Below are 15,130 nucleotides of genomic sequence, written 5' to 3' on the forward strand. Positions count from 1 at the left end.
CTCTGATTGACGTGCTCTAACAGGCTGTTTATCACGTCAACTGTGTGAACACAGCCTCCCTCTTTCATTCCTTCAACCACCCTCTTGAAAAGGTCAGTGTTGCGATATTTGTGCATATCCAACTAGAATTACTGCCCCACAGCTATTCATGCACCAGTCAAGTTTACAGTTTACATCCATGTCTGTGATTACATGAATGCTTCACACACATCTTCCCCCAACAGCACAGAGGATTTATACAATCAGCATAATTTTGAGATGAATGTCACCAATTAAGTATCTGACCAAATGTCTCCCCTTCTGTTCCTGAGATATGATATTGAGTAATGGCAAGAGAACTTGAGATATCTTGTTCATGAGAATGAGACAGATGCAAGGTCACAGCGACCTCGACCACTGAAATCCAATCATTTCATTGTTGAGTCCAAGTAAACATTTGTGCCAAATTTGAAGAAATTCCCACCAGGTGTTCTTGAAATACCAAATTCACAAGGACTAGACAGACAAGATAAAAGTGACCTTGACCTTTGACCACCAAAATCTAATCAGTTAATCATTGAGTCCAAGTGAACGTTTGTGCCAAATTTGAAGAAATTCCCTCAAGCTGTTGGTGCGATATTGGGTTCACGAGAATGACATGGATACAAGGTAGGGCTGGGCGGTATGGCCTAAAATCAATATCACAGTATTATTTTGGGGGGATGCGGTGACGGTATGATATTGCGGTATCGTCTTCTCTCTTTTTTTTTTTTACACCTTAAATAAAACAATTTAAAAAGCCATACAAGTCTAGGATGGAAACTATTTATCATCAGAAGTAAAATGGTTGCTAATCCATCTATAATTGTGTATAAAACGTTATATATTATGTATAAATGTTAGAGGGGAAAAGGGAGGGCCGGCGGCTCCCGGGCCCCCTTCTCCTGCGGGCCTGGGTTTGGTGCGGTTGGCCAGGCCACCTCCATCACGTAGCGAGGGAGGTGCGTGAGGCAGGCAGGCCGGGCCCCGTTCTGCTGCCATAGCCAGAGTACCGTGGTATGAAGGTAACCACAAAAGCAGTACCGCGGCTCATGTTTACTGTGGTATGTTACCATCACCGCGAATACTGCCCAGCCCTAATACAAGGTCACAGCAACCTTGACTTTTGATCAATGGCCACAAAAATCTAATCAGTTCATCCTCAAGTCCAAGTCAACCTTGGTGCCAAATTTGAAGAGATTCCCTCAAAGTGTTCTTGAGATATCACGTTCACAAGGATGGGACAGACAGATGGACGGATGGACCAGTTTGCGTACAGTGTATCCATGACAACACATAGAGCCGACTGTAAATGGACAAGAGACAGTGTGTCACAAACTGCGGTAAAATCTGGGGGTGGGGGGAGAAATCGATACAGCACAGTATAGTGATATTTTGCCTGGCAATATCATATCAATACACCAACGCCAAGTATCATTTTTTTATTTTATTAATTATTAACATTACAAATACAAATTCAACTTTTGGTAGCCTACTAGAATAATAAAAATACATTTCTTTTTCAGTCCACTAGATACACGTTGCTGCAATAAAAATGATTGGAGTGAGATAAACACACTGAAAACTTTATCTCATTAGACGATGGCAAAGTTTTTAATTGAGGACGTAATTTGCATTTGAAAAAAGGTAGTAAATCGCAATATATTGCAATAAATGTTACTGCAATACTCATCACAATGCAACATGTCATAATAATATTGAACCAAACCTGAACTGTGACTCCTAAACAGGACTATGAACCGGACAGTGACATCTGTGTACCTTTACATCCCTTATACACACATAGAAAGCATAACATGCACAGAGTAACAATAGTTACAGTAATGAGAAAACATGCATAAGAGAACTTAGTCACCTGAGTATGTGAAGGAGACAGTGGGGTAATTCCAGGGTCACCCATACTCTTTGCAGGAGAAGGATTAGCCATTGCATCTGTAGAGGACACAAAGATATTCATGTCAGACACTTAACCTTTACTTTTATACATTCTATCGTTCAGTTACTTATGTACATGCTTACTGTGTACTATGCTACGTACTGGCCCAAATGTACAACAATATTTTTGAACTATATTTCAAATATGTTTGAAAAGGGCAAGCTGTATTATATTGATTATGTGTTCACAAAATCAGATCAAGTGAAATTAACAGTTTGAATTGGGGTGATGTACTATCCTCTGAAGATCTGGACTATGGGTGTGACACTTTCACTAACAAAATTAATTATGTGAGGGATAGATTCAATGTGAGTATTCAGATAAAACTTAAAAACAAAAACAACTTAGTTTAATGTAAATTTGTGGAAGCTGATGAAAACTGCATGAGATGCTGCATTAAGGAAGGCAATTAAAACTAGAAGAGACACTGACATGCTGCTCTATAAAGGCCTAAGGAACAAAGTTATCCAAGAGCTAAGGTTAGCTAAATCTCGTTTTTATGTCAATATATTGAATGAGGCAAAAGGCAACAATAAAATGATCTGGAAAAACATAGATGATCTCACAAGGAGGAATCCAAAATCTTTAGGTGATCTCACATTAAAAGTACAGGGAGAGTTAATTGAAGATAATTGTGCTGTTGCTTCTGCCTTTAATATTTTTTTTCCGAGTCTGTATGTGAACTTGGGAACAAAAAATTCACCAAGGGAACTGGATATTGCTTCATTGGACACAACAGACCAGGTTTTTGAACTGATAGAAACAAATGTGTCAGTACAAAAAATCATCAGCTCCTTAAAAATCTCCAAAAGTAGAGATGCTTTTCATCTTGACACCAAGTGTGTTAAGTCACAAAAAGATATCTTAGCTTGTCCTATTACTCATTTAATTAATTTGTCTTTTAAAATGAGCCTTTTTCCTGAGGACTGGAAATGTGCCATTGTCACGCCTGTTTTTAAATCTGGAGACTGCCTTGAAGCCAGTAACTACAGACCTATAAGCATACTGCCAGTACTCTCAAAAGTTGCTGAGAAGGTCGTCATTGAACAACTGACTACATTTCTTAACACTAGCAATTTTGGTCTACATCGTATGCAATTTGGTTTTAGAGTCAATCATTCCACTGAGACTGCTACCTTGCATTTAATAGAGCAAATTAAATCAAGGCTCAACAAAGGAGGAGTAGTTGGTGCTGTATTCTTAGATCTGCGTAAAGCATTCGATACAGTCAATCACAGTGTTTTAATATCAAAACTTACTAAATTTAATTTTTCTCCTAGAGTGCTGGCCTGGATGTCCTCATATCTATCAAACAGGAGGCAATGTGTTAGAGGGTGTGATGCACAGTCCAACTACATGAAGTGCACTATGGGCGTTCCACAAGGATCAGTTTTAGGTCCTTTATTATTTAGTCTTTATATTAACGATCTTGCTGAAGAGTGTGCTGATGTAGACCTACAGATGTACGCAGATGACACTGTTGTATATGTACATGCTAAAACAGCTGACTTAGCAGCTGTCCAGTTAACAACTGTGATGGAAAGGATCACTCTTTGGCTTGATCAATCATGTCTGAGTTTAAATGTAGATAAGACAAAATGTGTGTTTTTTTCTAAAACCATGGTACAACCTCCTAGTGTTGGTATTCTAATTAAAGGCAAACAAATTGACACAGTTACTGAAATATCTCTATTTAAATATCTTGCCGTGATTCTGGACTCAAATATGAACTTTAAGAAAGATGTTAAAAAAAATGGTTAAATCTATAAAATACAACCTAGCAAATTTCAGACATATTAGAAACTGTCTTTCTTTGGATGGAGCCAAGACATTTATGCATGCCATGATTCTGTCTCGTATGTCTTATTGTATCACCTGCTGGGGGCAGGCTGGTGATTCCACTCTAAGGCCTCTCATGTCTTTATACAAACAAACTTTAAAAACTCTGGACAAAAAGCCAATGCGTCACCATCACTGCAGGATACTGGAGAAATATAAGTTATTGAGCTTTGAGAATTTCAGGTTATTTTCCAATTTGTGTGTGGTTTATAAAATTTTAAATGGTTTGGCCCCCCTCCACTATGTGACTTTGTGCATACTCGCCTGTTAAATTCTATCAGATCCTCCAGAATATCCTCCATACGAGATTGTACCATACCATTTCGCCGCTCTGTAACTGGGCAATCAGCTTTTTCTGTATAGGCCACAAATCAGTGGAACACCCTGCCTGATGTTGTGAGGAGCTGCAGCTCTGTCAGCACTTTTAAAATCAACCCAAAAAATCTGTTAAAAGCTGCTCAGCTCTGTAATCACTGACTTGGTCTTTAGAACTTGGTTTTTGGAGTGTGTGTGTGTGTGTGCGGGTAGCTTGTTATTTTCTGTCTATCCTTGTATGCTATTTTTATCTGTTTTGCTATTGTACTGTATTTTTTACTGTGACCTGCCAAGGGACTACAGACGTGAATTAGCTTGAAGCTATAATCTGGTATGGTGCATCAAATGGTGACATTTATGTTTGAGCTGTACCTTGTAAAGTGATACAAGGAAGATTGTTTGGAAGCTTAATGTTGCTAACTTAGTGAGTTTCTTCAACTCTGTTTATTGGGAGTCATTTAGAGTTAGTCAGTGGAGTATTTAGTAAGCTTACTTTAATCTGCAGGAGTTTCTGACAGCTAAAACATTAAATAAATTCCTAAGGATTGAAAAGGAGTTCACAATGTCTCCAGACATCTTCACTGCAGAAACAGACTGAGGTCCAAATCATCAGTCAAACAGAAACATTCACTGAGTTGTATGTTTATTCACCCTGCTCACAAACAAGTCAGTCAAGGTTTGTGAAGCCAGGTCATATGGACTCATGTAGCTTGTTTATGTCAAAGTATTGGTATCCTGTCATCAGGCCTTGTTATTTGAAGACAATGCATCACAATCAAATCACAGACTCTTCCTGTAGAGTAAGAACTGTACCTAACCTCCTCTAATGTGTATATAATAGTTTATACTAGTTAAATAGTATAATGAACAAATAGTTGAATATGAAAAGCATTACATGCTTTTATTATTTGCTCTTGCTTATTTTGTTAAGCTGGACATTAGGACATGCTGAATTCATGTATTTAACAAATACATAAATACATAAATACATAAATAAAAATTTACGGAATGGTTATATATTATAGTAAAGAAAAAAATTAACAGGAATTAAAATTCACATGTAAACCTTTGCAGCAAATTCAGCAACACATTGGTCCAAACTTAAACTGAAAATAAAATTCCTGTATAAAACAATACTATTGCATAACATGAAAACAACACATCACAATTAAGAAAAGAGTCAAACAAACAAGAAAAAGGAAGGGCCACACTGCGCTTTTGCCTTCTATCCACGAGCAGGTGACCCGACTGACCACTCTGCGGCCTGTTGTTACACAGAATCCTCAGTTTGAAACAGCTGCAGTGGCAGGTTCTTTTCATGAAAACAAGCATTTCTGCTCTTTCTATCACATCCGAATCCATTCAATCTTGATTCACAAGGTCCTGATTCAATTTGATTTCTGATTCAATTTGATACAATATCCATCTGATTAGGGATATTTCAGTTACAATATTAATTTTGTGTGAATATTAAATAGATTAAAAAATAATAATTTGATTTGTACAAGGAATTGTTATTACAACTGAATATTTTAGATACAAATGTTTCTAGAGCAGCAGCAGTTTATAACAGTACAGTAAGTATATCATAGCTGTCAAGTCTCCTGTTTTGGCCGGGAAACTACTGTATTTTACCCCTCTTTCCTGCCGTCCTCCCGTATTAGTATTTTCCAGTAAATCTCCGGGTCCATGTCATTGGTCCGACAGCCCATTGGTTCGACATCCCATTAGTCCGACTGTCCGCGGTGCTGAATGGCTCGCGGCGGGCGTATGGTGCGCCGCGACCGGCTCTGGGTCAGTTGGGAAAGGCTTGAGGCGGAGCAGGGTCACGGCTTATGTGTTTGTCACTTTCTTTTTCATTTTAACCCACACCATGATCTTTTCCTGACCCTAACCAAGTGGTTATTATCACGTTTCAACCAGCAGCAGAAAGGAAAGGCGAATCCTGGCTGTTGTGGGTTGAACGGGGGTCACAGACAGGAATACGGCGGAGGCTCATAGTGCTCTGCGGTGCAAGATAACGGCTTACCGGCGACAGAGAAGTCCGACTCCAGGTCCAGTAATTTCATCTTCATTGGTGTCATGACTGCCCAGTACCTGGACAACCGAGCCATGGCGGCACACAGGTATGTGACGTGTCAGAGGAGAAACGAGTCGTTCACATTTCTCTCTTGTGGCAGGTAACGACCCACAAACCTCACCGCACTGTAGGGACTGTTCTTTACTTATGGAGGGACTGTCAGGAGAGGAGGGTGGCTGGTTGATTTTTATTTATTTTTTGATCCCCCCTATGTTAATCACTCATTGATGCTGTTTTTGAAGTATGAATAAGTCAGTAAGTATGATGCTGTTTTTGAAGTATGAATAAGTCAGTAAGTAAGTAAGTTCTCGCGGCGGGCGCCGAAAAATTTCCCTTATTTTCAAATCCAAAACTTGACAGGTATGAGTATATGTATATATATATTAGGGCTTTCAAACACTTACATTTTTTAAAAACAATTAATCACAGAATTTCATCGTTAATCGCAAATAATCACTGGTTTAAAATGCCATCATTATGCATTTCAAAGCAGTTTTGAAGTCCATAATAACAAGGTAAAGCCATTTTGTGTTTTGATTGGGAATGCAAAGAAACTGACTTCATGATCTTGATTTTTAGATTTATTTATTTCAAATCAGTGTTGCACTGCACAACAGTGTGGTCCAAGAGACAAAATATAAGCACGCAATCAACCCTCTAAGGTCCACATACAGTAGACCCATTTCTGCCTCTTTTGGGGGATAGCAGGTCAACAATATTTGTGACATAGAAGTGGTATATATATCACCTGAAAGCTGGAACCCTGGAGATCAATCTGAGCTGCAGCTCAGCACTGTTCTAGTCATAGTCATAAATCTGTCATAAACATTGCATGCAAAAAAGTGCATAGTTTATGCACAAAACTGTAGCCCCCTTCCAGAGAAGCTAATGTAACATTGGATGGTACCACTGGATTCCTAGGGTCTTCTAGTTTTGTATGATACCAGTCAGGGGCGATTCTAGGATCAGAGGTTTAGGGGTGCTGAGCACCCAGAGAGCTGCCCGGCCAGGCAAGATAAATCTCACTGTTTTGTACATTTTAACGCAATTTCATTCCCACATTTGTGAAAGAAAAGCACAACACTTTTTGGGAAAGTCTGTGACTAAACCATCAAATCTGATAAAGGTTATTTAAATGCTGAACCACAGCAAAAGAGGAATGGATTGGAATCATAAAAGAAACATATCATAACCCTAATTTCTGGGGGAGGATAACTCATTTTGATACAGCAGCTCCTCAACATACACATAAACAGTATGTATGTTTCTGGAGTAAACCAGCCCCCTATAGTGAGTACCAAAAATACCAAAAATGGACCTTGGACTTATTTTTTGGACTTTTATTTGAAATGCAATGTAACGTGTAACATTAACACATTAACAGTAATTGACTTTTTCAGTGTTTGTCTCTGCCTTTTTCCTTCTTGTCTGTATTATACAATACAAATACATAAATAAAAATACACTTCAAAAAATGAAAAGTGCTTGAAATCTACAAAATAATAATAATAATAAAACAATAAAAGAGGTGCTGTATTTTTGTTGTTAAAATATTACGTTTCAACCAAGTACTGTATGGTTTTGACACTTTTCTAGCTTGTTAAAAAAGGACATACAGTAAAAAAAAATGTAAAAAAAATCTCTCAGATTTTAGGGGTGCTGGGATTCAATTTAGGAGTGCTTCAGCACCCACAAAAATGGTCTAGAAACGCCTATGATACCAGTATCATCACTCTAGCTTTAAAACTCAGCCATCTATAGCTTCTGAAAGACAGGGGGCGCCAAAAATAGCAGCACAACATATATATAGGAACAGCAGGAACAGCACGAGGCTTAAATGAAGACAATGATGTATGCTTACATACTTTTTACAATGTAGGAACTGTCGTTCCTGTATTTGAGGTTAGTAAGCCACACACAGGCACTAAGTCATAGTAGTAGTAGTAAAGGCTGTAGAAGTGGACAATAGGCTGAGAGTTGAGCAGTCTAAGTGCTGGATGTGACGGTATATGTGGTACTTATCAAAATCTAAAAATGCTTATATATAATGTCAAACATAGTCTTTAAAATGTAGGAACTGTTGCTCCTCTCATCACTGTATTTGACGTTCATAGGCTAAACAGAAACACCACACACACACACACACACACACACACACACACACACGGATGTGTTTGTAGATTAGGATGGGGTATACAGTTATACACCCTCTAACCACAGTGTGGGCTGCAATGGCAGAGTGACCTTATCTGTATTTGCACTCGATGATTCCACGGGAAGTGCAGTAACTGCAGACGCATTGTTTCAAAGTATACACACATTGCCACACACATTGTCTTTTGATGTGAGAGGGTGACAGACTTCACTCTTAGTATTTTCAAAGTCTTATTTAAAGTATTCTAGTGTATGGTACACACTGATCACCTAGGATGCAGCATTGATCCTTTTGAATACATGAAATTGTATTACACTATATATACTATTACAGCAACAATAAAACATTATGATGAAGCATACAGTACATTATTAAAAATGCATCAAGCTGTGTGCATACATGAGACCCTAAAAAAGAGGGTAGATCATGGGGAGTACCACCAGCTGGTCCAGGAGCTTAGCTTCGATGATGGCTGTTTCCAGGCATATTTTAGGATGACTCGGGGTTTGACAACCTGCTGTCTATTGTCGGGCCGTATCGCTCTGGGTATCCAGCAACCACTACCACCAGTTTCTCCTCCATTGTTTACCAACTGTAAACTTGTTGTCGTTAGTAGTGTTGTCACGGTACCAAAATTGGGACCCACAGGATGATACCAGTGAAAGTATCACGGTTCTGAGTAGTATCATGATACCACAGCAAAAATTAGGCAGATGTGCCTTTTGTCATTTATAAAAAGATAAATCACTTTTCTATAATACATCAATGATATTTCCATGGAATAAATTACTTATTGACTTATTCATACTTCAAAAACAGCATCAATAAGTGATTAACATAGGGGGGATCAAAATAAAATAAATAAATAAAATAAAAATCAACCAGCCACCCTCCTCCTCTGATAAGTTAAGAACAGTCCCTTCAGTGCGGTGAGGTTTGTGGACTGTTACCTGCCACAAAGACAGAAATGTGAACCGCTCGTTTCTCCTCTGACACGTCACACGGCTCGGCTGTTCAGGTACTTCTGGGCAGTCATGACACCAACGAAGAGGAAATTATTGGACCTGGAGCTGGGCTTCTCGGTGGCCGGTAAGCCGTTATTTTGCGGTGGCCATAGTGCTCCACCGTATTCCTGTCTGTGACCCCCGTTCAACCGACAACCGGTAGGATTCGCCTTTTGTTTCTGCTGCTGGTTGAAATCTGTACTCGCATAGCGTGCTCCTGAGTGATTTCTTTTGCTTGCACAAAACTATTTTTAGTCACAAATGCCAGTAAATGCTTGCACCGTAGAGCTCTGTAGTGGAAAACAAATCACTGTAGCAAATATAAACAAATCTAACCTACAAGTAAAAAGAAATAAATAATAACTTTCACTTTCACACTAATACCTGAAATGTCACTGGAAAACAAACCACTGCAGCAGCATATTGAGTGCCAGGTGGCCAGGGCGCCGTTATTGGACGGTGCATGGACACTCACCCTCTTGCGATTGGACTTTGAACTTATCCCACAGTAGTGGTACCGTGAAGCACCATGGTACTACGGTACTCCAACATTATGGTATCATATGTACTGTGGTGTTTTAGTACCGCGGTCTACTGTTGGTACCAGTATACCGTACAACACTAGTCACTACTACCACAGAAGATCAGCCAGGTGCCTCAGGTGCTTAGAGGGCAGAAACGTGAGGCGCGTTGCAACACAAAAAACGCAAGCAAAAAGCTTCATTCTCATTAAAAACAATTACAAAAAGTCACCTCAAGCTGCTAAAACGCTTTCTGTGATCAAGACCTAACACTACAATTTTCAAAAAACACAAATGACTACCTGTGGGTCCCTAGGACTCACTACATCAAAAACCTATCAACATCACTGCAAGTATTGCGATTCAATATTACAGTTTATTGCAATTTTTGTTAACAGACCACTGGAAAAAGTTGAATTAGAGGCTGTATTTCATGAGGCATAATGCACATCACGTGGCAGTCAGTCTTTCTGACTTTAATTTCAGCAGCATCATTCAGAAAAGTGGTAAATAAATTAATAACTCTTTTTATGGTCTTACTTATGACAATTTTATTCAAGTGAAAGCACAACATTAGTGCAACATAAAGCTGACCCTGCAGTGTTTTAAATACATTGATGTATTTGCAGCAGCCACAATATCAACATTGACTGCAACTTATTGATTTCCTTTTTTTTTAGTATTTAAAATTGGTAAAATCTAATGCTGTTCTCATGCACTGTTTGTACTAATAACTTAAAAATTAAAGCACCACAATCAGTGTATAACCCACGTAATCGACAAGGGTGTGATCACGTAACAAGGGAGTAAAGAAGGAATTAGCATAAAGACTGAAAGTCTGTGTAAGGGGGAAGGTGTGACGAATGGGTCAAACAGCACAGTACTATCCCCCAAGAGACCAGTGTTCAGGACTGTGTTAACCAAGTAAACTTTGAGTTGTTTTAAGGTACCAGACCAAAGTAACTTCGCTTGCCTAAACCTAATCTGTGTTACTTTACTAAAGTAAATAATGTCATTGGTGGGGTGCTAATTCGTTAAACATCATACAAACTGTTGTAGACGCATTTTGGTAAAATATCATATAAGGACACGTTAAAAATATTATTCCAGAGTTACCTGTAATGCATTTATTCACACTGACCCTCCCCCAACTCTCTCTTTGTTAATCAGACTACAAATGAGACAAATTACCTAACTCGTGCATCCTAGCTGGGTTTAATCTGTGTAACAGCAGCAACAGAAAGTTCTCCGATCCAGCAGGTAGTTTGTGCTGGGCCAACTAAATTTGAGTTGATATTCCGACAGCTGAGGGTCCATGTCCTCGGACCATTAGACAGGTATGAGGTCACATATGAGGTAACATTACTCAGACTTCCAACTCTGCATTTTAATTATATTGATTCAAGCATTAAAAAATCAATTAAAAGATCGTAAGGAAAAAAACGAACAAACAAAAAAAACTTAATTGTTTTCCCCTACAATCCAAACCCGCAAAATGTTCAGTTTACCATCATATATGGCAAAGACAGCAAAGAATCTTCCTATTCAAGAGGCTGTAACCAGAGAATATTATAACAGTTTTGGTTTGGTCAGCAGAACTCTGCAAATTCAGGCTGTAATACCCAAGTGAAAAGATGGTTCCTTTCCTTGTCCAGAGCTGCAGACCTACAAAATCTACTCCATTCAAACAGAAAACATCTGTTGCACCTGTCTTTAAAACACAATGACATTTCAGTTGAATGAGATTTGAGATTTTCCCCCAAAATGCTACCATCATTTTCATTAGTCTGGCTTAATAGCCTTCACAGAAAGTGTTTTTTGAACGCACACAATAATAATACTCCATTGATGTATTGTAAGTGTCTGACAGAATTGTCTCACGACGGGACATCATGTTATCCATCCTATTTTTCCGCCTCGCTCACCCTTTTCTCTTGCCCACCCCTACGGAGTGGATGAGTGGTCTGAAGACCCATAATACACTTTGCCAGGCAATTATGGTGCAGAATTACAGACCACCTGTGGCTAGACTCCATCTAGACACCATCCAGCCCATCTCTCCACGGCCCCAGCAGCCCACTCTCAAAACCACCTTTACAACCTTGAGTTTTTATTCCCAACAACTACCAAAAAATCAAATCATGATTAGAGAAGTAAAGTGATTGCTCTTGTAGTAAATAATATCTTAAGTGCTGTGTTACCAAGGTTTGGCTAAGGCGTTATTTCTTATTGTGCTAGCTCAATTTGTTTACCTCCATGCAATAAGAAATTTCATTACCAAGATTCTAAACAGCCAGCAGTGTTGTGACTGCCAACTGTTTATCTACAACTTTTATATTTCAATCCTACTTTTCAATTCAATTCAATTAGAAAAAAGTTATGACAGATGATGTCATATAAATCAAACGTGTATATCTTCTGTTGTTTAAAGCTGTGCCTACAACCTTAAAAATCTTGAACAATCCACAAAAATACAGTAGAATAAATTTCGTCCCTGCTTCATTCTGCTGTAATTTGTATGAAGGTTAAACCTAGCTTTTTTGCTGAGTAACCTAACCTGTTAACCTAACCCTAACCCAATTTGTTACAAAGAAGGTCTATCACTATGTAACAAATGTAAAAAGCCTATCAACATGTCAGTTGCTCATGGTAGAGAAGTAACTACTGCCGCCATCTGTCACAAATATTGGTTACTTTTATTTCTTTCATTATTTAAATTTTCAAGTCACACCTCCCTTTCTTTAAATGTGGTGACGACAAAATAAAATTACAGCATACCCAATCACTGCAGAGGAGGCAGAGTCCGTCGAGCAGTGTGTACCTTTCAGTGGCATCTATGGCCTATCCCTGGCCTTATGTACAGTTGGTGGTCAGCAGAGGAAATATCTGGAGCTACATCTACTTTGCCACACAGGCCTCCAAACAACCAGACCTCAGCAAAATTGAGATATTTGCCTAGGCACTTCTATCCTGTGTGCAAGAAGAAAACTGTCCTGTTCAGCAGGTAACTCCAAAGTTCATTTGTTTGGGAATCGGTTTTACTCTTAGGGGGAAAACTGAATTGTACAAAGTCAATTTCTGTATTTTTTTTGTTTGTTGCTGGATACCCAGAAAGGTTTTTGTTTGTTTGTTTTGTTGTTGTTATTGTTGTTGAACTCTATTTTTGGCAAACATTATTTGGATTAGCATTTGATTATTGGGGCTTGCCTGTAAAGGACATTTTCTTTTGTTGGGTGTAGTTTCACACCTTCCCTCCAATCCACTCACTTACAAGGAACTATGTTTGCATTGCTGCTCTGATTATTGCTGTAGTTATTTGCGTGCATTCTCTCAGGCTGTTTGAGGTGAAGTTGGTTCATCACAAACTGTTAAGGATCACTAATTCATGTTTCCTTGTGGGGGATTGACCTTAAAAATGTCAAATATTAACTATTGCATGAAACACCACCTGACATCTATAGGCAAACTATTACACTATGGTGCAGTCAGAGTCATCAGAGTCATCAGTCTAGGTTACACGTTGGAATTCATAGAAACCATTAGTATGGGTCATTTTCCCTTTCACTCAGTGCTTTAAAGGAATACTCCGACGATTTGGGAGTTATGCCCTTTCTCTATCATTTTCATATTGAGACAACATGATCGATATCTTTTTAGTGTCTGTACGTCCAGTGGCTGGGTCTCAGCCGTTAGCATTGCGGCTTAGCTTAGCGAATACAATTGAAGTCTATAGGGGGTCAGTAGCCTAGTTGGTAAAAGTGAACAAATAAACATTACAGAAACCCTGAAGCTGGCTTTTCTGCACGTGCATTTAAAATAAACATGTTTAACGAGAGTCCTTTTTAGTCGTTTTAGAAGAAGTTTGATACACAGGAGTATAGACATAGACAACATATTACATTAAATGACCTCGTGGGGCACCATTGCCGAAAAGGGGAAAATGATAGCCAAATTCAATAGTAAAGCCTGAGGGATTTCTGTGTTCATGACACAGCAGAGGTTGACTATTCACTCACTCTTGTGCAACATTAAACAGACAGCAGGAATGATTCCAAAAAATTATATTTATTCATAAAGTAAGCAAAGCAAAACCAAAACACACAAATTCTAACTAACTATATACAAGCTTGGTGTGTATATGTGTGTGTGTGTGTGTGTGTGTGTGTGTGTGAGAGAGAGAGAGAGAGATCGAGAGAGAGAGAGAGAGAGAGAGAGAGAGAGAGAGAGAGAAAGAAAGACAAAGGCGGGAATCAAAGCTGGCGTCAGATCAGGGGAGGTCTTGTCTGACTGTGTGGTCAGGACAAAGGACGCTAAAGTGCCCTCTTGGGAGCCAAAACGCGTGCTAAAGTGCCTTCCTGGGAGCCAAAACGCGCACTAAAGTGCCCTCTTGGCAGCCAAAATGACCTCCTGGGAGCCAAAACGCACGCTAAAGTGCCCTCTTGGCAGCCAAAATGCCCTTCTGGGAGCCAAAACGCACGCTAATATGCCTTCTTGGGAGCCAAAACGTGCGCTAAAGTGCCCTCCTGGGAGCCAAAACGCGCGCTAAAGTGCCCTCTTGGGAGCTAAAACGCACACTAAAGTGCCCTCTTGGGAGCCAAAACGTGCACTAAAGTGCCCTCCTGGGAGCCAAAACATGTGCTAAAGTGCCCTCTTGGCAGCCAGAATGCCCTCCTGGGAGCCAAAATGCACTGCTAAAGTGCCCTCTTGGCAGCAAAAATGCCCTCCTGGGAGCCACACTTAAGGACCTTATTCTTTGTATTTTGTTATAAAGGCAGGCTCTTACAATTTGCACTTAAAGGCAACTCGTGTTTGAGTGTAAAATGAAGACAAAGAAAGACTATATAATGGTGAGATACTGATATAGGCATATTCATTTCTCTATTTAGGCATTAGAGGCGACTATTAGGCATTAGGCATATAGGCATTCATCGTCTCTATTTTCTGAGGCGACTGAGGTCCTTCAACATCTGCCGGACTATACTCAGGATTTTCTATGAGTCTGTGGTGGCCAGTGCTATCCTCTATGCTGTTGTGTGCTGGGGCAGCAAGCTGAGGGTGCCGGACGCCAACAGACTCAACAAACTGATCCGCAAGGCCTGTGACGTTGTGGGAACGGAGTGTGACTCTCTGATGGTGGTGTCATAGAGGAGGGTGCTGTCTAAGTTACGAACTATCTTGGACAATGTCTCACACCCACTCCACCATGTGCTGGTCAGGCACAAGAGTACTTTCAGTGGGAGA

General features: G+C 39.5%; 1 protein-coding gene across 2 annotated transcripts in view; it reads right to left on the reverse strand.

Moving 5' to 3' along the window:
• hspa12a (heat shock protein 12A) overlaps positions 1 to 15,130 on the reverse strand; it is a 248,915-nt gene that overhangs the window by 141,349 nt on the left and 92,436 nt on the right. For both annotated transcript variants that reach the window (XM_050070830.1, XM_050070829.1), the window contains exon 2: positions 1,895 to 1,971. In XM_050070830.1, the coding sequence (XP_049926787.1) occupies positions 1,895 to 1,971 (77 nt within the window). The remainder of the gene's footprint in view (positions 1 to 1,894; positions 1,972 to 15,130) is intronic.

The sequence above is a fragment of the Epinephelus moara genome, chromosome 19 (assembly GCF_006386435.1).
Source record: "Epinephelus moara isolate mb chromosome 19, YSFRI_EMoa_1.0, whole genome shotgun sequence".
NCBI lineage: Eukaryota > Metazoa > Chordata > Actinopteri > Perciformes > Serranidae > Epinephelus > Epinephelus moara.